The 20,421-nt window shown below is 38.0% G+C and overlaps 1 protein-coding gene across 2 annotated transcripts; it reads left to right on the top strand.

Moving 5' to 3' along the window:
- Nucleotides 1-3,813: 3,813 nt before the first annotated feature.
- On the top strand, nucleotides 3,814-18,981 carry ASPA (aspartoacylase). Of its 2 annotated transcripts, XM_043903411.1 has the most exons (6): nucleotides 3,816-4,237; nucleotides 7,821-8,016; nucleotides 9,416-9,509; nucleotides 11,529-11,636; nucleotides 15,576-15,685; nucleotides 18,150-18,981. In XM_043903411.1, exons 1-6 carry the CDS (start codon nucleotides 4,002-4,004, stop codon nucleotides 18,345-18,347), a joined length of 942 nt encoding a protein of 313 aa, XP_043759346.1. In that variant the 5' UTR covers nucleotides 3,816-4,001; the 3' UTR covers nucleotides 18,348-18,981. The 2 variants fall into 2 exon arrangements, with proteins under 2 accessions (XP_043759347.1, XP_043759346.1); XM_043903412.1 differs by lacking the exon at nucleotides 11,529-11,636 and having other exon boundaries at nucleotides 3,814-4,237.
- The last annotated feature ends 1,440 nt before the right edge of the window (nucleotides 18,982-20,421 follow it).

Here is a 20,421-nt window from a genome sequence, read left to right on the forward strand (position 1 = left end):
AAAGGACAGAACTAACCAGAAATTGGCAGAAGAGAAACAAAGCATAATCGAATGTTAATAATTTACCATAGTTACTGTTCTTGAAACCAAAGTAACTAAATAATACGATCGTCATCTGTTTACATTTATGCTTGTTTTCTGCATCTCTGCACTGAAGTGTTCAGTGTACATGGATGTGGACAGAAAACCAAAAGCTACAGGGTTTTTTTCTGAAATTAGAACAGTAATTTCAATGTGTGCATTTTAATTTTATTGTCATGCTTTCTCTGGGTCTCTGCATTATAATCTCTTAAAGGAAGAAAACGGATATTGGGTTATTAACTATTTTAAAGCATTCACATTTTATATTTCCATCATGTGTTTTGTTTGTAAGCTTGTTTGTTTCCTGAGCACACTGTTGTGACTGTTTATGTGAATTTGGAAAGAGCAAAATTAGAATTTTGGGGAAAGCCAAAAATAACAGGGAACACCCTATTGTTCTGTGAAAAACACTGGACTTGGATTCAGAAAACTTGGATCTCAGGCCTGGTTTTCTCCTGGAAACTCGGCAACTTAACCAAATTAGTCTTTTTTTCTCTTACCACTGCACTGGGGATGTCAATTGCTAACCCTTCCTATCGCCTCAAGTGGATATGTGAATAAACTGAGAAAACAGATGGCAAAAAACGTTTTAAATTAAACTACTCTGTAGTTGTAAGGAATCACTCTTGTTGTACTCCTTCTGAACGATTTCCCATTACTAGTACATAATGTTTTCAGTACTTGAACATATTTGACTTTCTGGGTGATTGAGCATGAAATCAAATCGGATATGGCTCAGACTCATTTCTCCAAAAGAATGTAATCATCTTAGTACAGTATTCTGCATAGTTTCCCCTAATAAGACCCCTTCTTGAATAACACATTCCAGTGGAGAGTCTCTGCTGCTAGTAAATTAGGCTGTGTCTGTATAAACTCGTATAATCTGGTTAGTATATAGAGCATGTCTCAAGACATTTTCAGGCATTACAGTGTCTTGAACATTACTAATGGTTGTTTGTCTTTTAGTATTCAGGCAAAAAGTGAGGAAGATCCCTAAGAAAGTTGACATGGAATTACTAATAACTTCATGAGAAAGAAATTAAAGCCTGTTTCCCAAAAAAGTTATGTTTCAAAGTAACTTTTTAAGACCCAGTGATCTTTGATTTGGTTCTTGTGTCTCTAACCATTAGAAAGCTTTCTGAAAGAAAGGATAAAAAAAAACCCAGTGTGATTTATAATCTCCAAAAAATTACATGAGTCAGCTTAATAATATGGTAATTCAGTTCAGTTCAGTTCAGTCAGTCATGTCTGACTCTTTGCGACCCCATGAACCGCAGCACGCCAGGCATCCCTGGCCATCACCAACTCCCGGAGTCCACCCAAACCCATGTCCATTGAGTTGGTGATGCCATCCAACCATCTCATCCTCTGTCATCCCCTTCTCCTCCTGCCCTCAATCTTTCCCAGCATCAGGGTCTTTTCAAATGAGTCAGCTCTTCACATCAGGTGGCCAAAGTATCGGAGTTTCAGCTTCAACATCAGTCCTTCCGGTGAACACCCAGGACTGATCTCCTTTAGGATAGACTGGTTGGATCCCTTTGCAATGCAAGGAACTCTTAAGAGTCTTCTCCAACGCCACAGTTCAAAAGCATCAATTCTTCGGCGGTCAGCTTTCTTTATAGTCCAACTCTCACATCTATACATGACCACTGGAAAAACCATAGCCTTGACTAGACAGACCTTTGTTGGCAAAGTAATGTCTCTGCCTTTTAATATGCTGTCTAGGTTGGTCATTGCTTTTCTTCCAAGGAGCAAGCGTCTTTTAATTTCATGGCTGCAGTCGCCATCTGCAGTGATTTTGGAGCCCAGAAAAATTAAGTCAGCCACTGTTTCCACTGTTTCCCCATCTATTTCCCATGAAGTGATGGGACCAGATGCCATGATCTTAGTTTTCTGAAATTGAGCTTTAAGCCAGCCTTTTCACTCTTCTCTTTCACTTTCATCAAGAGGCTCTTTAATTCTTCTTCACTTTCTGCCATAAGGGTGGTGTCATCTGCATATCTGAAGTTATTGATATTTCTCCTGGCAATCTTGATTCCAGCTTGTGCTTCCTCCAGCCCAGTGTTTCTCATGATGTACTCTGCGTATAAGTTAAATAAGCAGGGTGACAATATACAGCCTTGACGTACTCCTTTTCCTATTTGGAACCAGTCTGTTGTTCCATGTCCAGTTTTAACTTTTGCTTCCTGACCTGCATACAGATTTCTCAGGAGGCAGGTCAGGTGGTCTGGTATTCCCATCTCTTTCAGAATTTTCCACAGTTTATTGTGATCCGCACAGTCAAAAGCTTTGGCATAGTCAATAAAATATGGTAGTAGGTTCAGTATTTTAATTCACTGTTTAGAATTCTAGGTTCTTTATCACAAGAAGTCCCCATAGTTTATACTGCACACTGTGTATGAAGGTGCAGAGCCGGTGGTAACTTTGCCTAAAGTTATACAGTGGTAACGTGTTCCAGTCTGAGCACAGGCTGACTGAGACTTGCATCTGTCCGCTCACTCCAGTGTTGCCAGTGAGCACTTGCCAAGTGGGTGCTGGATTGCACACGGCTCACTCCCTGTCATTGTCACTCCTCCTACTTCCGTGGTGGCTTATTTGATGCCTTACTAGTTCTACACACTGATAACTGATGTGTTGAAGCGTCTTAAATGTTGTAAGGGAAACCATGACCTGCTCAGCTTGACCACTCATCCAGCAGATGGGCCTGTGGCACCTGAGTGGGTTGGCCGTCCTTTCCAAAGCGCAAATGATGCCCCAAAAATGAGGCAGGTGAGATTTACAGTCATGGGTTCTGAAGAGGCTCAATTCCTGAAAAGTCCTAAGGTTCTGAGTCAAAGTGAGTATCTTTAATCAACACTCACAAACTATGTACTATGCTGGTTGGAGGCCAAAGGTCAGTGTTATAATACTACACTGTAATGGGAGGGGGGTAGCGCCAGCCAGTCCATCCTGCTGTTGTAAGAAGCCGTTCACATGCGTAAAGTTCTTAGATACGCAAAGACAGGCTTTGGTACTGAAACTGAAGAAATTGTGTACCCAAGCATCTTCACAGCTTCTACTGGACATATTTTCTTTTTAGGAATGAAGGAATATTCTCCCATTTTTATGTCAGTTCTACAAAATTGCATGTAACTTTATATTTTTAAAAGATTCTTAAGTATTTAATCTCTTAATTTGATTTTGAATTATAAATGTCAGTTCAGTTGAGGGTTTTATGTTTTACTATGTTAAAAAGGAAAAAGTGTACATTTTTAAGGATTTTTTATGAATAAATTTAATGTACTGAAAATTAAAAAAAAGAAAGGATAGTGGTTCCAGAGGAGTTCTCTGAGGATCTGCCATTGGCTGTTTATAGAGCTGAAATTCAGATTCCCTCAGAAGATAAATAGGGCCTAAACTCATTTCAGAGAAGAAATGATTTTAAGCAGAAATATAAATATTGAATAATAAGATGCATACTATGGGCCAGTCTTTTATTTTATATTTTTGAGGATAAGAAAAGTGTAATCTATTTTTACTACCACAAATAATCATGAAAACACTGGTAGAAAACATTCTGGCTAAAGAGAAAGCAAAAGTTTCGCTTAAGTGTGAGATGCTAACTTATTGCATTTAGGTCTACCGACCATTTGAGGGAGTTAGAAGTTAAAGTAAACAGCTGCATCTCTAGTTGATCTCTGCATATTTTAACCCAAATATGGTAAAGGGCAGGGCTAAAGAAGGGAGTATCCCCATAATAAACAGAGCTCAGAACTTGTAACAGAAAATTAAAATATACTCCACTCAAGAGAAGTCTGTACTTTGCACTTAGGTTAAAGTCTCATTTAGATTTAAATTTCTAAACCTTGCTTAAGAAATTAAGTTTTCTTTGATCTCCTCTCTTCTGAATTGCCGAAATCAGATAAACCTACTTGACAAAAATGACTTCTTGTCACGTTGCTGAAGACCCTATAAAAAAGGTGGCTATCTTTGGAGGAACTCATGGGAATGAACTAACAGGAATATTTCTAGTTAAGCACTGGCTGGAGAACGGCACTGAGATTCAGAGAACAGGGCTGGAGGTAAAACCATTTATTACCAACCCAAGAGCAGTGAAGAAGTGCACCAGATATATTGACTGTGACCTGAATCGAGTTTTTGACCCTGAAAATCTTGGGTAAGACTATATTTTGTGTTGTATGTGTGCACATGCACACGTGTGTTTGTGTGTGTATGTGAAAAGTAGTATGTGTGAAAGCACATGTATATACATATGATATTCATGTTCATACACAGAATCGCTATTGTGAATAAGGTCACTTTCACTTTTAGTCATACTATATGATGAATTAATTACCTGAACTGGACATTCATGTACTCTTTTATAAACTTTTTAAATGTCAGACACTTCTTAACTGATTTATTTTTAAAAATATATTCTATCTAGACTAGGACAACGAATAAGAAAAGTTTTTATTTTTAAATCATGTCTTTAAAGAAACAGATTTAATAAGTCTTTTGCATTAAATTAATATTTGACTGCTATGCTTAGATACCTATTTTTTAGCTTTCTAGGTGATTCACTACTGTGTTTTTTGCAACTATGTTTTGGTAGTGCATGAAATTCTAGTTAAGAAAAATGTAATGTTTCAGTTAATGTTTGTTTAATGAAAGCGTGAATAAATAACCATCATAAGAAAACATTAGACTGCTTTGTGATCTGAGGAGTACATGTACTACTTTAAGTAGTGGGTCCCTGAGACCTGGATTTTCTGAATTTAAATTATAGCTGATGATACATTACATATAGGGTATACAATCATAATGCTCTATGTCCTTATTATTTTTGCCTTTGTTTACATCATGGTAGCTACTCCTGTAGATATATAGGCGTCTAAGCTTTTTACCACTTCTTTCATTTACATAAAAATATTTTTAAATACCTACTCTTCATGGGGCACTGTGCCAGATACTGTGGGAATACAAAGTTATGTACAGAATGGTTTCTGCTCTCAATGAGCTAACAGATGACAAGCTAAGATATAAGTCATGCCCAGCAACAACTAATATAGCACTGTTTTATATACTTATTTTCTATTAAATCCTGTTTTGAGTTTAAAGAGTTACTTTAATCTCACCACAGATCAAGAGATGGTTACTATATTTATACAAATTTGCCTCACTTTATGGAATACATTTTCTGGGGCAATTATACATTAGTCATAGCTTACATATCAAACCATATTTTTACTAACATAAATTTTAAATTCAAACATGCTTTATATTCATGACTGAGATTATGTCAACACGATTAAGGTTTATCTATTCAACTAAAATAGCTATTAACTAACTCTTACATTACCACTAAGGATTAGTTGAAGAATAACTTTTAGTTGGCATGTTAACTTGCCAAATAACTCTGAAATGGACTAGATTGAGTTTTCTTATTATGACCACTCAGTGGCTTGCATTTCAATGAGACTAGTCTTTTAAATTAAACTCACTTTCTACTTATTATATTTAACACTTATCAGAGGCCGGACAGGTTTTTTTCAGGGTGTTTATGGAAACTTATGGGATAGATTAGTCACTTACCTTCTCCCATCCTCCTCCTAAACTGTGCTGCTTTTCCTATATTCCTCATCTCAGTGATGTCACCATTACCCACTAAATCACTTGTGGAAATCATCTTAGAACTTTCCACATTCTTTATTCCCTACATCTAGTGGGTTACTAAATCTTTCAATTATTCAAATACTGAATAGAGTTTATTATCTTTCAGGACATCATTTCTTGACTCTGAGCACCTGAGTAGCTGGTGGTGGCATTTACTCACATGGGGGAGAAGGAGAAGCAAATCAGTTATGGCAAGGAGGGAGGAACTTATGGAGTTGTGGCATTAATTAACTTTTAAAGTGCATTTGTAGCTTTTGGGCTTTCCAGGTGGTCCTAGTGGTAAAGAAAGTGTTAGTCACTCAGTCATGTCCAACTCTTTGTGACCCCGTGGGCTGCAGCCCACCAGGCTCCTCTGTCCATGGAATTCTCCAGGCAAGAATACTGGAGTGGGTAGCCATTTCCTCCTCCAGGGGATCTTCCCTATCCAGGGATTAAACCCAGGTCTCCCGCATTGCAGGCAGACTCTTCTGACTGAGCCACCAGGGGATCCGTGGTAAAGAACTCGCCTGCAAATGAAGGAGACATAAGAGATGCAGGTTTGATCCCTGGTTTGGGAAGATCCCCTGGAGGAGGGCATGGCAACCCACTCCAGTATTCTTGCTTGAAGAATCCTCTGGACAGAGGAGCCTGGAGGGCTACAGTCCGTAGGGTCACAAAGAACACGTCTGAAGCGACTTAGCCCGCACACACATACACATGTAGCCTTTAGGAACAATCTGGTTGCTTATAATAGAAATCTGAAAACAATGACTTAAACAAATAAGGGTTTTTTTTTCCCACAAATAAGAAGTCCAGAGGTAGGCAGTCCAGGCAGATACAGTGGCTCAGTGATATCATAAAGGCCACAGACTTCTGTCTTCTCACTGTGCTGTGCTTAGTTGCTCAGTGTCCGACTCTTTGCGATCCCACAGACTGTAGCCCTCCATGCTCCTCTGTCCATGGGGATTCTCAAGGCAAGAATACTGGAGTGGGTTGCCATGCCTTCCTCCAGAGGATCTTCCCAACCCAGAGATCGAACCCAGGTCTCCCACATTGCAGGCAGATTCTTTACCATCTGAGCTATCAGGGAAGTCCAAGAATACTGGAGTGGGTAGCCTATCCTTTCTACAGGGGACCCAACCCAGGAATCGAACTGGGGTCTCCTTCATTGCAGGTGGATTCTGTACCAGCTGAGCTACTAGGGAAGCCCCAGTCTTCCCACTGCACTAGCCTTAATATGCAGCTTTTGTCTTCATTGCTTTTCTTCATAGTTGAAAAACTGCTGCTCTAACTTCTTGATTGCATTCCGGGCAAGAATTACTCAGGTGCAAACTGTAGGTCTTTTGAAGATGCTAACAAAAATAGTCAGAGGATAGAAATAAATGGAATTATAGAGAAATGTTGTTGAACGCTTTCATGAGAAAAATAAATTTAAATTATCATGTACATTAAGAAAAAATGTATCCTAACCATTGAGCTTGGAGGTGGGGGAGAGCAGGTAGAGACTCATTTGAGAATTCAATAAAAAATATCAACCCTCATCCTATGATGCATATGTGCATATACCTGCAATGTTTTGCATTATCGCAGGGTTCCCAGACTCTTCTCTGTAAACCTTGACCCTGGACCACTAGTGGGTCCTAGAATCACTTAAGAATCCTTAATAAGATGATGTGAGCTCCTAAGTTTGACTATTCTTGTGCACTAGAATTAGCTAGAGTGTAAAAAAATTATAGGTGCATTTGGTGGTCTAGCTTCTTTATAGCCCAGTACACTTAACTACTAAGGGACTCTTGATTAAATTAATGGATGAATTTCATTCAGAGTTGAAGTCAAATGATAAATTGTTTGAAATATCCTTCCTGTGACCAGCCACATAAATGAACTATTATTTGCAAGCATGTCAATGCAACATTACTTGGAATCAAACAGAGGGTAAAATGTAATTTTTCATTTATAAAATTTTCAAATAAAGTTCCCCTTCCCTCAGAGGTTTTTCATATTAAAGGTTTGGTGCCAAGTTTCTTATATACTGTGTTCTCATTGTATTTTTATGTTATCTTAGCTACAGGTGTTGTTAATCTTTTTCTTTCTGCTAATAACAGCAAAAAAAAGTCAGAGGATTTGCCATATGAAGTGAGAAAGGCTCAAGAAATAAATCATTTATTTGGTCCAAAAGATAGTGAAGATTCCTATGACATTATTTTTGACCTTCACAACACTACTTCTAACATGGGGTGCACTCTTATTCTTGAAGATTCCAGGAATGACTTTTTAATTCAGATGTTTCATTATATTAAGGTAATGTCGATGTTATTAATTTACAAATTAGCCTAGGACCTGTAATTTTAAGTTGGTTATAGATGTTGAAACAACCAGAAAAGGGTGAGGAGGGAGAGTCCAAGAGAAATGGGGGACTGAGGGGAGCACCACAATAGAAGCAGCAGTGACAGGCAGAAGAAAAGGAGAAGAAATGAGCAAAATAATAAATATAATGAAAAAATAATAGAACATATGAATCATTGTATCTATAAAATTTTAAATCTTTTATTAAGACTATGACAGTAATCATGGGTTTTTCAGTAAAATTAATACCAAACTGTTGAAGTGGTTGAAGTGGCTCAATTACAGTTTTAAGAAGTTTAAAAGATAGTCATTTAATGTTGACTAAAGACCAATGATAAAAAGATTGACTGTCTTTAGCCCTGTCTTTGTCTCCGTTTGATTCGTATACCCCAACAAACATCTGATCTTTCGGTACTTCATATAGCTAATCATCTTAAGGCTCAGAAATCTATAAGATGAAAAAATCAGCAGTCCAGTGCCTATAACAAGAAAAACTGCTAGAAAATAACTGTCAAGCAAAACACAAATAATAAACTGTATGATTATTTCTATGTAATGGATAGCCTTCGTTCCAGAGAGCTAGTATGAGCTAGTATGATTTAATGAAAAGTATGTGACCCATATAGCCAGTACCTGGGTTCAAATCCCGATTTTCTCACTTGCTAACCTTGAACAAGATAATCAACTTCCTTGCTTTCCTTGTTTTATAAAATTGGCATAATAACAACAGCTACCCCATATGACCATTATAAGCCTTACATAAGAAAAAAAAAAACTTAATGCATTTAGCTGAGTGCTTTTAGCAGATAGTAAGGATTAACTATTATTTTTGTTTCCTTGAATTAGTGACATTGACTAGATAGTAGTTCTGGTAGGAAATCATAATGCAGTATCTTTGTTGCTCATTGAAGGGAGAGCTGAATACTTTGTATGCTGCCATTGTCATCAAAACCAAGAGGCCTGTCTTGAATTACTCGATAAGTGGGGGTGTTACTTGCCATCTGTAGAGACCTTGCCACAAGGGTAGAAACAGAATTCTTTAAGAGACCCATAGTAAGCTAAATACTCAGTGTAACCAGTGATGAAAACAAAAACAACGAAAGCCATTCAGAAGAAGAATTTATTCATATACTTTGTTCATGGTTCTGGAGAATTGTTTAATGTACATTTTATACAGAAAGTTACATATAATCCAACTTTATATGTAGTTGGAGTTTAGAATGTGTGTCATAAAGTTGTCTTACTATCTTAGTTGATGAAGTTAAACATACTGAAGGCATTATTGACTCTGACAGCAAAGAGAACAAGGCATATGGTCTTTACATAATAAGAACATGTTTTATATTCTTTTCAGATGTCTTTGGCTCCATTACCCTGCTATGTTTACCTCATTGAGCATCCTTCTCTCAAATATGCAACCACTCGTTCTATAGCCAAGTATCCTGTTGGTAAGTCACATTTCCCACTGTCACAGCTAAACAAAATATGTCTGAGACGAAAACTCTGAGAAAACTAATTTAAAGACTATTTGCAGCTACTTTGCTTATCATTATGGCTTATAATTGTCAAGTAATAAGCAAACTATCCCCAGGCTGTCTCTAACTATATCAGATTTCCTCACTTTCATTGACCAACTTTCTACATTCCAGAAAGAAGCCCTGAGCTAAAGGAATTTGAGTCTTTTATATGTGTAGTAAGCAACCTGCTTTTTGCTCAGGCAAGACACCAGCCCTATCTTCGAAGGGTATTCACTGTACAAAATTCTTAAAACAATAATCTGGAGCCAAGGCAGTCAGTATCTTGCTGGCAAGACTTGCAGAAATACAGAAGACTCATGGAAAATTCTCTCCCAGCATCCCTCTTTAGCAGCTGCTTTGAAGTAGAGTCTCTGATAACCTGTGTTTCTTATCCATTCACTTGTATGCTCTGTCAGTTACTGATCTGTGAATTTGTCTTTACCTTTTGGTAACTTCCAGCACACAGGCTTGCACTGTCATACACCTTCTCCAACAGTCTCTTTTTTCTACATTCCATTCTCATTCCTGAGTGACGTACTAGCATAATTGTTTGCAGACCACACTGTAATCCTTAAGATTGCTGTTGTCCTGCAGTCCATGGGGTCACAAAGAGTTGGACATGACTTAGCGACTGAACAACAGCAACACAACTTAGAAGTAGATTTAAAGTTATCTTGGTTATTTGCTTTTGATGATTTTGGTGCATAGTCAAGGGATCAGTTGAGGCAAGCTAAATGACCAAGTGTAGGTAATTATTTGAAACAAATCAAGTGCTTAAAAATAAAGGATAAAGATCTATGACACTAAATAAAGCATAAGATTTCCAGTCCTTGCTTTATTTCATTTATGGGCAGTGTTGCTCTTAGTTAGAACGAATATCTATTGATATATTTGGCTCTTAAAAATAGATTCAGGGACTTCCCTGGTGATTCAGTGGTTGAGACTCTGCCCTTCTACTGCAGAGTGCCTGGGTTTGATCCCTGGTTGGGGAATTAAGATCCTGCATGTAGTGTGGCCAAAAAAAATAAATAAATAAATATATGCCCAAACATATCCAGAAAAGCTAAACACAAAAGTGAAAAATGAAGCTAAAAGAGAATACAGTAAGATTTTGTGTATGGAGAAATAACAGAAGTGCATGAAAACAGGATAGGTGGAAAAGAATGTATATGAATTGATGGAAAGGATTGGATGATGTTATATTGGTAAATAGTTTTATAAATGAATAAGGTGATGATTGTAATGATAACAGTGTGGGAGACTTGGACAGGAAGGAAAGGACTAGATAAGTAGTTTAGAGAAAAATATTTTGTAGATTTATGGAACAATGCTTGACAGCCACAGGAAGTAGACCTGATGGTATGGGAATTAATTTTATTGGGATGAGAAGAAATGAACACAGATTTTTTCCACAGAAAATGAAAACCATTGACTATCATGGCAGGTTGGGTTGTTATGTTAAAAGCAAGAATATTGCTCCAGGATCACATAGATTGCCGTTTGACTTAAATCCATGGCTTGTTTAGTTTAGCTTTCTATTACTAAATAGATGTGTTTTCTCCTACAAGCTGTGTCTATGACAGTTTCTCCTTGTGGTCGCTTATTATTTTGTCAATATAAAGTCTGCTCCTTTTACTATATTATGATTTTTAAAAATTTTGACAACATTGAAAGAAATTTAGAGAAAAAAAGACCCACAAGACCTGACTACTATAACACAACTCTTTGATTTTCTTATGTTCTCTCCCAGTCTTTATTTACCATGCGTGTAACTTGTAAACGTTCTGCTTTATTTATTGCCTAATATTATGTCTCACATATTTTCCATTATGCTACATGGTCTGCCTTTTTAAACATTTTTAATGATGTGATTCTAGATCTTGATTATGAAAATGCTCAGTCTTATATACTAACACATGTAAATGTGACTATCTCCTCTTCTATACCTAGGTATAGAAGTTGGTCCCCAGCCTCAGGGGGTTCTGAGAGCTGATATTCTAGATCAAATGAGAAAAATGATTAAACATGCTCTTGATTTTATACATAATTTCAATGAAGGTAAGTAGTAGGCAGAAATTGTTTCTTTGTTAGCTTGTGTGTGTGCAAATAAATCAGGAAAGGAAGATGAGATGGAGTACACATAATGACTTAAACCACTAAATATTGAAATACCAATGGGACCTAGGTCAAATTTGCCACGTTTGTGATATTGTTGTTTTTTAAAAAAAAATTAATCATCTCAGCCATTCTTCAATGACCAGTATAGACACATTCAAGAAAAGCAGCTACCAAATAAAGTTTCACAAATGAAATCCTCGTTTTCCTATTAATGTCCATTTTAAAAAGCAAAGAAATACCAAGAAATACAGATGTCCAGTAAACAGATGAAAAGATGTCCAATATCACTAGTAGTCAGAGAAATGCAAATTAAAATACAAAACCATTTTCTCCCATTAGATTGGGAAAATAATCTCTTTTCTGCCTTGGATAAACGCTTGGAGACCTGTGAATAAATTCTGAATACATACTTCAGGAGAAACATCTTATAGTAGAGGTTAACTAAGGAGATGATTGAGAATGTTGAAGAGTTTGAAAACCATAATAAAAATAATTCCAAGGATGCACATAGAAGTTCGGTTTATAGAGTACATTCACATGTATCCTCATGTATGTGACAATATTTGAGTGCTGGTTGATAAAATTAAAGGCACTTAGGCTGGCAAAAAGGAGTCTTAAGGCCAATTTTATTTTAGAGTTTCAGAAGTGTTATATTGGAAAGGAATTAGACAAGTTTTCTGTGACTTGGAGGGCAGAATAGAATCTGTGCAATAATGTTATCTAAGGACAGAAATTTCTGATTAACAAAGCTGACCAACAGTGGAGCAGACCATACTTTGTGAGGCTGTTCAAGCAAGAGCAAGATGACCACTTAGCCAGAAAAATACACAGGATACTCAAGCATCAGTGGAAGTTAAGCATTTGAGAGTCGTTCCAGCTTTGAGATTCTAAGTAGCAAAAACATGTTCCTTTGTGTTCTACCACTTTCTTCTTTCCTCCCAATGGACCTTCTGGTTTAAAGAAATGACATCTGATGTTTCCGTCTTCATCTTGGAAAATTTGGTAAATTGTAAAAATGGCCACAAATTCTTCCCTTCCCTGCTTTCATGTCCTAGCTAGAGATAGAGTCTATTTTCCTGCACCCTGGATCTAGCTTGGCCAGATCCAACATGTCTTATACCACAGAAGAGATTTGAAAAGAACTTGCACTTTGGGGCTTGCTGTCTCGAAGCTCTTAGGAACCTTCCACTGTCATTTTGTGAATCAGTTCACCTAGCCTGCTGGATGATACAAGACCATGAGGCTGAAGACTGAGACCTCCCAGCCAGTAGTTCTGCAGCTCCAGCTGAGGACCCATCAAATGCCCAGATATGAGAGCAAAGTCATCTTAGATCATCCAGCACCCTGCTGACCTGCCAGCTCACCACAATGCATGAGCAAGCCGATTAGAAATCAGCCGGTCCAGCCTAGACCAGAGGGACTGCCCAACCAAACCACAGAGTCATGAGCTAAACTAGAGGGTTGTTTTATGCCACAAAGTTCTGGCATAACATATTAAGCAGCAGAAGCAAACTGGTACAGAAGTGATGGCAGGGTATCTGAATTCCACCCTGGCTGCACTTTCTGCACTAAGGGGAAAGGAAGATTTTTCCTTTGGATTGCAACCATAGCACACTGTGGGCTCTATGCTGGATGAAAGTTCATCCTGTTTATTCAGAGGGTGCCTAGTATAAACATAAACTACCCCTTTTCCAAGTTTCTGGGCACTGGGTTGTTTAATGTTGCTGCAGCATTGTAAGTTTGACTCCACTATGAGCAGACTGGCTATATTCCAATATCTCACTGTTCAAGAGCTGCCCAGATGTTTAACATACTTAGTTAAGAGGAGGAGCACAATGGTGAAGTCATCTAACCTGCTGAACGTCCTCCTGAAGTTACACAATCACAGGATGTCAGAGCTGGAAGGGGCCCTCCAAGATAAACTGATGTGAAACCTTCATCTGACAGGTAAAGAAAGTGCGCATCAAGAAGTTAAGCATCTTGCTCAAGTTGACACAGCTGGGAGATTGGAGCACAGGTGTCCTGACTCTCATTCCTAGCCTCTCTCTCCCCTGCACTGACTTTGTAAGTTCTGCTTTCCACCTCTGTCCTACCTCTGTGTACTTGTGGACCCTGTGCTGGTAGGAACCATTCGAGAACTTCCTTTGGTTTAGTGTTGTTGGGAACATCCTTAACTAAAATTTTACGGAGCCATATAAGACCCTGAATAGCCAAAGCAATCTCGAGAAAGAGGAACAAAGCCAGAGGCATCACACTTCTGACTTCAAAGTGAAAGTCACTCAGTCGTGTCTGTCTCTTTGTGACCCCCTTGGACTATACAATCCATGGAATTCTCCAGGCCAGAATACTGGAGTGTGTAGCCTTTCCCTTCTCCAGGGGATCTTCCCAACCCAGGGATTGAACCCAGGTCTCCCACATTGTAGGTGGATTCTTTACCAGCTGAAGCCCCCCACTTCATATTACAAAGCTGTTGTAATTAAGCCATATAGTGTTGGCATAAAAACAGGCACACAGATCAATGGAATGGAGTGGAGAGCCCAGAAATGAACCCGTGTATATATGGTCAATTAATATACAACAAAGGAGCAAAGAATCTACAGTGGAGAAGGGGCAGTCTCTTCAATAAGGAGTATTGGGGAAATTGGACAGCTATGTGTGGAAGAGTGAAATGACCACTATCTTAAAGACCATACACAAAAATTAACTCAAAATGGATTAAAGACTTGAACATAAGAACTGAAGCTATAAAACGTATAGAAGAAAACATAGGCAGTGAGCTTCCTGAAATAGGTATAGGTCTTGGCAATTTTTTGAATCTGACACCAAAATTAGAAGCAACAAAGGCAAAAATAAATGAGACTACGTCAGACTAAAAGCTTCTGCCCAGCAAAGGAAACCATCAACAGAGTGAAAATACAATCTACTGAATGGGAGAAAATACTTGCAAATTACATATCTGATAAGGCACTAATATTCAAAATATATAAAGAACCCATACAACCCAATAGTAAATATATATATATATATATATATATATATATATTTAAAAATGAGCAGAAGATCTGAATAGACATTTTTCCAGAGAAGACATACAGATGGCCAACAGACACATGAAAAAATGTTCTACATCATTAGTCACCAGGGAAATTAAAATCAAAACCACAATGAGAGGGGAAGGGGGTAGGATGAAATGGGAGATGGGGATTGATGTATGTACACTACCATGTGTAAAACAGATAGCTAGTGGGAGCCTATGGTATAGCTCAGGGAGCTCAGCTCAGAGCTCTCTGGTGACCTAGATAGGCCAGATGGGGCAGTGGGGTGGGAGAGAGTGCTAAGGGACCAGGGTTATTTGTATGTGTATAGCTGATTCACTTCATTGTGCAGCAGAAACACAACATTGAAAGGCAACTATACTCCAATAAAACATTAAAAAATAAAATAAATTATAAAAAGCCATAATAAGATATCACCTTGCTCCTTTTAGAATGGCTATTATCAAAAAACAAGAAGTAAGTTACGTGAAGATATGGAGAAAAGGGAACTCTTGTGTACTACTGGTGGGAATCTTAAGTCGTTGCAACCTCTATGGAAAACAGCATAGAAGTTCCTCAAAAAATTAAAAATAGGATTACCATATGATCCCAGCAATTTCACTTCTGGGTGAAATTGTGTTTTATGTACTTTCTGAGTGTTAAATCTCACAATAAAATGGTTTAAAAGCAAAAAAGATGCTGTGCTCTCCCTGTAACTGTCTGTTTTCAGTTTTTGGTTGTTCTTCCTTTTTTAAGTATCAACTTCCCTTTTATCAGGAATTTTTTGTTTTGTTTTGTTTTTTAGTTGCTATTTATATTTATTTATTTATTTATTTTGCCACAGGAAAAGAATTTCCTCCCTGTGCTATTGAAGTCTATAAAATAATGGAGAAAGTTGATTATCCCAGGAATGAAAGTGGAGAAATTGCTGCTGTTATCCACCCTAAACTGCAGGTAATTGTTACTACTTCTTCTAAATATTCAAAATAATGATGCCCTACCTTTGAGTGGAGGGATTCCCAGGTGACTCAGTGGTAAAGAATCCACCTGCCAATGCAGGAGACACAGGAGATATGGGTTCAATCTCTGGGTTGGGAAGATCCCCTGGAAGAGAAAATGGCAACCCACTCTAGTATTCTTGCCAGGGAAATCTCATGGACAGAGAAGCCTGGCAGGCTACAGTCCATGGGTTTGCAAAGAGTCGGACACAGCTGAGCGTGCTCGCAGCTTTGAGTAGAACTTTACAGTCCATGGTGACTCAGACAGTAAAGAATCTGCTTGCAATGCAGGAAACCCTGGTTCAGTCCCTGGTCTGGCAAGATGCCCTAGAGAAGGAAATGGCTACCAACTCCAGTGTTCTTGCCCATGGACAGAGGAGCCTGGCTGGCTACAGTCCATGGGGTTGCAAAGAGTTGGACATGAATGAGCGACTAACACTTAACAGTCCATTAAACATTTTACATATGTGAGTTCCTCAGTAGATGTTCTCAAAAACACTGCAGTCTAGATAAGGTATTCAGATCATTGCTGAGTAAATATTTATGGAGTAAATCCTGTGCTGGCTCTACAAATCCTGTGCTGTACATCAATGAATATGGTTTATATTCACGTGGAACTTATAGTCTAGATATACTAAAGTCTAAACTGTGGTCTTGAAGATAACCAGATGCTATAACAGAATAATGAGGTGTGGATGGAGGTCAGAGAACATGAAATTCCTGCTTTAAGTGCAATGGGTAAGAATTATTATATCTATTTTAATATAAGAAAATGGAGGCTCAGAAATTAGATCCTTCCCACAGTCCCGTAGTTATTGATGGCAGATCCAGAACGAAGCCTCTTTGCAGTTGGCCACGCTGCTACCACCTCCCTGTGATCACTACTGTAAAAGAGCAAAGCAATCAGAACCTCCTCCTTTGGAATGTTTTCCGCCTTTTTCCCCTGACCCCTCAAGACCCCAGTATCTCTCTGCTCTTTGTCTGGTTTGATCAATAATGGTGTAATGAAGGGGAAGAAAAGGCTCATAGGAAAGAATAGGAAGTTTAAATCTGGAAGAGGCAGAGGTAAAAGCAGAGAAGAGCAAAGATTCTAAAAATCTAAAACATCCATCTCCCCACACACTAGCAGACCTCAGAAATGGAAGAGAACCAATGGATTGTCTAGCCTGGTACATTCAACCCTGGAGGCACATTGCCTACAGCACCTTTTAGAAAATAACAACGCCAGGTCCCCTCTCTGGGATAATCTGATCTTCTTGGCCGGGGTAATTAGAGTGGGAAACCACTGATCCAGTTCAAACTGCTATTTAATGACCCTAATGATATTCACTCAGACTTACAACTTAATAAAACAGCCTGCCCCAAAATACAGACTAGTGGAGCAGATCCAGCTTTGTGCCTTAGTGGGATCCAGGTGGAAACTTGAAGGAGCCTGAGGCAGTGTTTTAAAAGACAGAAAGATAAAGATTTCGAACCTCTTAAATGATTCAGTTGTTATCATAATGTGGGAACACATATAGGAAATATTCACCTATCTTGTGCTTTTCCCAGGCTTTTCCCAGCCCATCCCCACCTTCTCCCACCAATCCCCACCAGAATAGAGCCATCTAGCATGCAGGCACAAGGTCACTCATTTTTTATCCCCAGCAGTAGAATGTCTATATACAGAAGACTCTTAATGAATATTTCCTAAATTTTGCTGAGTGGAATTTAACTTCAACTAGCAAGAGATAAAATTTGCACTTAACAACATGTACATGTAGTTTTGGTTTTTGATACTATAAACCTCTTCAGCAACATTCAAGGTGAACTTGATACCAAAGCAGGCTGTAATCATGTGTCAGTTATAAAAATAAAAAGGGGAACTCTTAAAACTGCTGCCAAAACAAACTGCTGAATCTCAGTTTAGTCACATACCTCTAACTTGTCTCTTTTAAAAGGAGATAGTGCTGTCATTTTGGTTGTCTAGAGCCTGACATAAGAATTTTTAAATTTGTTTTTTATTGAAGTATAGTTGATTTTTTGACGGGACTTCCCTGTAGGTCATACTATAAAGAATCTGCCTGCAATGCAGGAGACCTGGTTTGATCCCTGGGTCTGGAAGATCCTCTGGAGAAGGGAATGGCAACCCACTCCAGTATTCTTGCCTGGAAAATCCCATGGACAGAGGAGCCTGGTGGGCTACAGTCCGTGGGGTCGCAAAGAGTCAGACACGGCTAAGCAACTAACACTACTACTACATGTAGTTGATTTACAATGTTGTGTTAGTTTCTGGTCTACAGCAAAGTGATTCAGTTATATATATTAATATATATAGAGAGATATATACATGTATGTCCTTTTTCATATTCTTTTCCATTATACAATTTGTAAAGTAGGAAAAAAACCAAATGTAATTTATTTATGTTGTTTCCTGAAAGGATCAAGATTGGAAACCCTTGCACCCTGAGGATCCTGTGTTTTTAACTCTTGATGGAAAGACCATTTCATTGGGCGGAGACCAAACCGTGTACCCAGTTTTTGTAAATGAGGCCGCATATTATGAGAAGAAAGAAGCTTTTGCAAAGACAACTAAACTAACACTCAATGCAAAAAGTATTCGCTCCTCTCTACATTAGAAACCACTTGTAGCTCATTGTTAGAGAGTACCTTGAAAAATTCTACTAGTTTATAAGCTCCTGAAGAGCAGGATTGTGCCTTACTCATCATCATTTCCACGGCTCCTAGCCTGGTGGCTTGCACACAGTGGACATTCAGGTAAATTTCTTGAATGAATGAATGTATTAATGAATGTCTTTTAAAGATATCATACTTTATGTATGTAGCCTATTCAAAGAAGTGCATTTCTTATTTCTCTATAGCTTTATATACCTTACACTTTGATAGTTTAGCATTCTTAATAAACAGCCTTACAATTCAAATTTTAACATCAAAATAGTCCATGGGATTGCAGGATCGGACACAACTGAGTGACTCAGTACAGCGCAGCACAGATACTATATACAAAAAACTATTAACTTGAGTATAGAGTTAAATATTGTATGCTTTTAAGTAATGTAAAAATACTACTAGAAACTAATAGCACAGGCTCGCTATTTTAAATTTTTCACATTTGAATTAATGCTAAATTAAAGTATTAAAGTCAATCAGCAGCAGTTGTGATATATGTAGATTTTTTAAATGCTCTTATGACGGTGAAATGTGAATGAGAAATGGGGGTTGATTGTAAAGGTGACATTATGAATAAATCAAGAAACTCTGAATAGTCCTTTGTCCACTGAGAGTCACCCACACAAAGCATCACAAAGCTTCGTGCTCGGGCACACCCACTTGTTCTGTGCTGACCCCAGGAAGCCAGGAGCCTCTTTCAGACCTCTCACAAACTCCCCCAGAAGCTCATGTTCTTTCCCAACTTGCAAGGCATGTCCTTCCTGGCTGTCCCTTCTTACTTTGAAAGAACTCATTTGTCCTTCTTCCTAACCAATGTATAAGAAAGTCTTTGGGCTCCAGCAGTGTAGGTGGTAAAGACAGAGCTGAGGGCAGTGGACACTAGTAGAAATGCGGCCCAAACCCATCTCTGTTTCACAAATGCATTCGTTTAAGACATTCCCTCCTGTCCTAAATGCCCAAATCCCCCACTCTCAAGATTCTTCTCCTCAAAGGTCCTTGCTCTAATTTTCCACCTCCCTCCCTCTCCAATCCTTGCAAGAGCCTCCCCTCCCCCCTTTCTTAGGCCATGGCAGCCAAGTAAAGAACATTTTATCCCATGATTTGGACCCCAAGGTACCCATGTTTACAGTTTCAAATATATTTACAAAATCATACTAATATTGTCATTATCTGTAACATGTATATGTCTATATCTATAATTTCATTAAGATTATATAAAATTTCATTAAGATTATAAAACAAATCCCATTAAGCCAATTTCCTTCCATATTCAGTGCTCTATAGCACACAATTAAACTGCTTTGAAACTTTCAGCATTTATTTTTGCACTTTACCAAAATTATTTTCTTTGGAATAGACTCTCCTCTTTCTGAATTCTTTAGTAAAAAAAAATTTTTTGTATCAATTGGCTTTTGTATATAACAAGCTTTACCAAGCTTCCTTTTCCCACTGTGTCCTATGCACAAGTTCAATTTTTCTAGGTCAATTTTTCCATATATATACTTTGGGAAAAATACTTTATTTTCCCATCAAATTTTAGTTAGTTACAAAATTTACAATGTGCAGTTTAGGCCACTGTGGTTTCAGTTTTTGTATGGATTCTTTCTATCAAGCCTAATTTTCTCTGACTCAATATTTATAGTCTTTAGAGTTTCTGATTAGATGTTATTTTTTTTAATCTATAACATATTGCTGTGTGACTTTAGCCACTTTTCAATTTCATTTTGACTATTTCTAACAGTCTACAGACTCGGTTTTACCGTTTATAAAATAGGAATGTTCATAATAATAGTGTCCCTTTCATGAGATTGTTGTGAGGATTAAGTGGGCTAATGCATACAAGTACTTACCACAGTGCCTGGCACAGAATAATAAATTATTCAAGTTGAAATTCCTAACACAAAAAGCCCTTTATGATCTGTCCCACCCTCCCCACAACCTCTCTAGACTCATCTGCCTCTAGCTCTTCTCTGTTCCAGGTGGCTGTGTGTTGTTTTATTCCTGTGTGTCTTTGCAGAGTCT

Source organism: Cervus elaphus, chromosome 5 (assembly GCF_910594005.1).
Source record: "Cervus elaphus chromosome 5, mCerEla1.1, whole genome shotgun sequence".
Classification (NCBI taxonomy): Eukaryota; Metazoa; Chordata; class Mammalia; order Artiodactyla; family Cervidae; genus Cervus; species Cervus elaphus.

Coding starts and splice junctions, on each gene's coding strand:
- ASPA (XM_043903411.1), top strand. CDS start 4,002: ATGACTTCTTGTCACGTTGCTGAAGACCCTATAAAAAAGGTGGCTATC. Junction 8,017..9,415: donor AGATGTTTCATTATATTAAG/GTAATGTCGATG, acceptor TATTCTTTTCAG/ATGTCTTTGGCTCCATTACC. Junction 9,510..11,528: donor TATAGCCAAGTATCCTGTTG/GTAAGTCACATT, acceptor TTCTATACCTAG/GTATAGAAGTTGGTCCCCAG.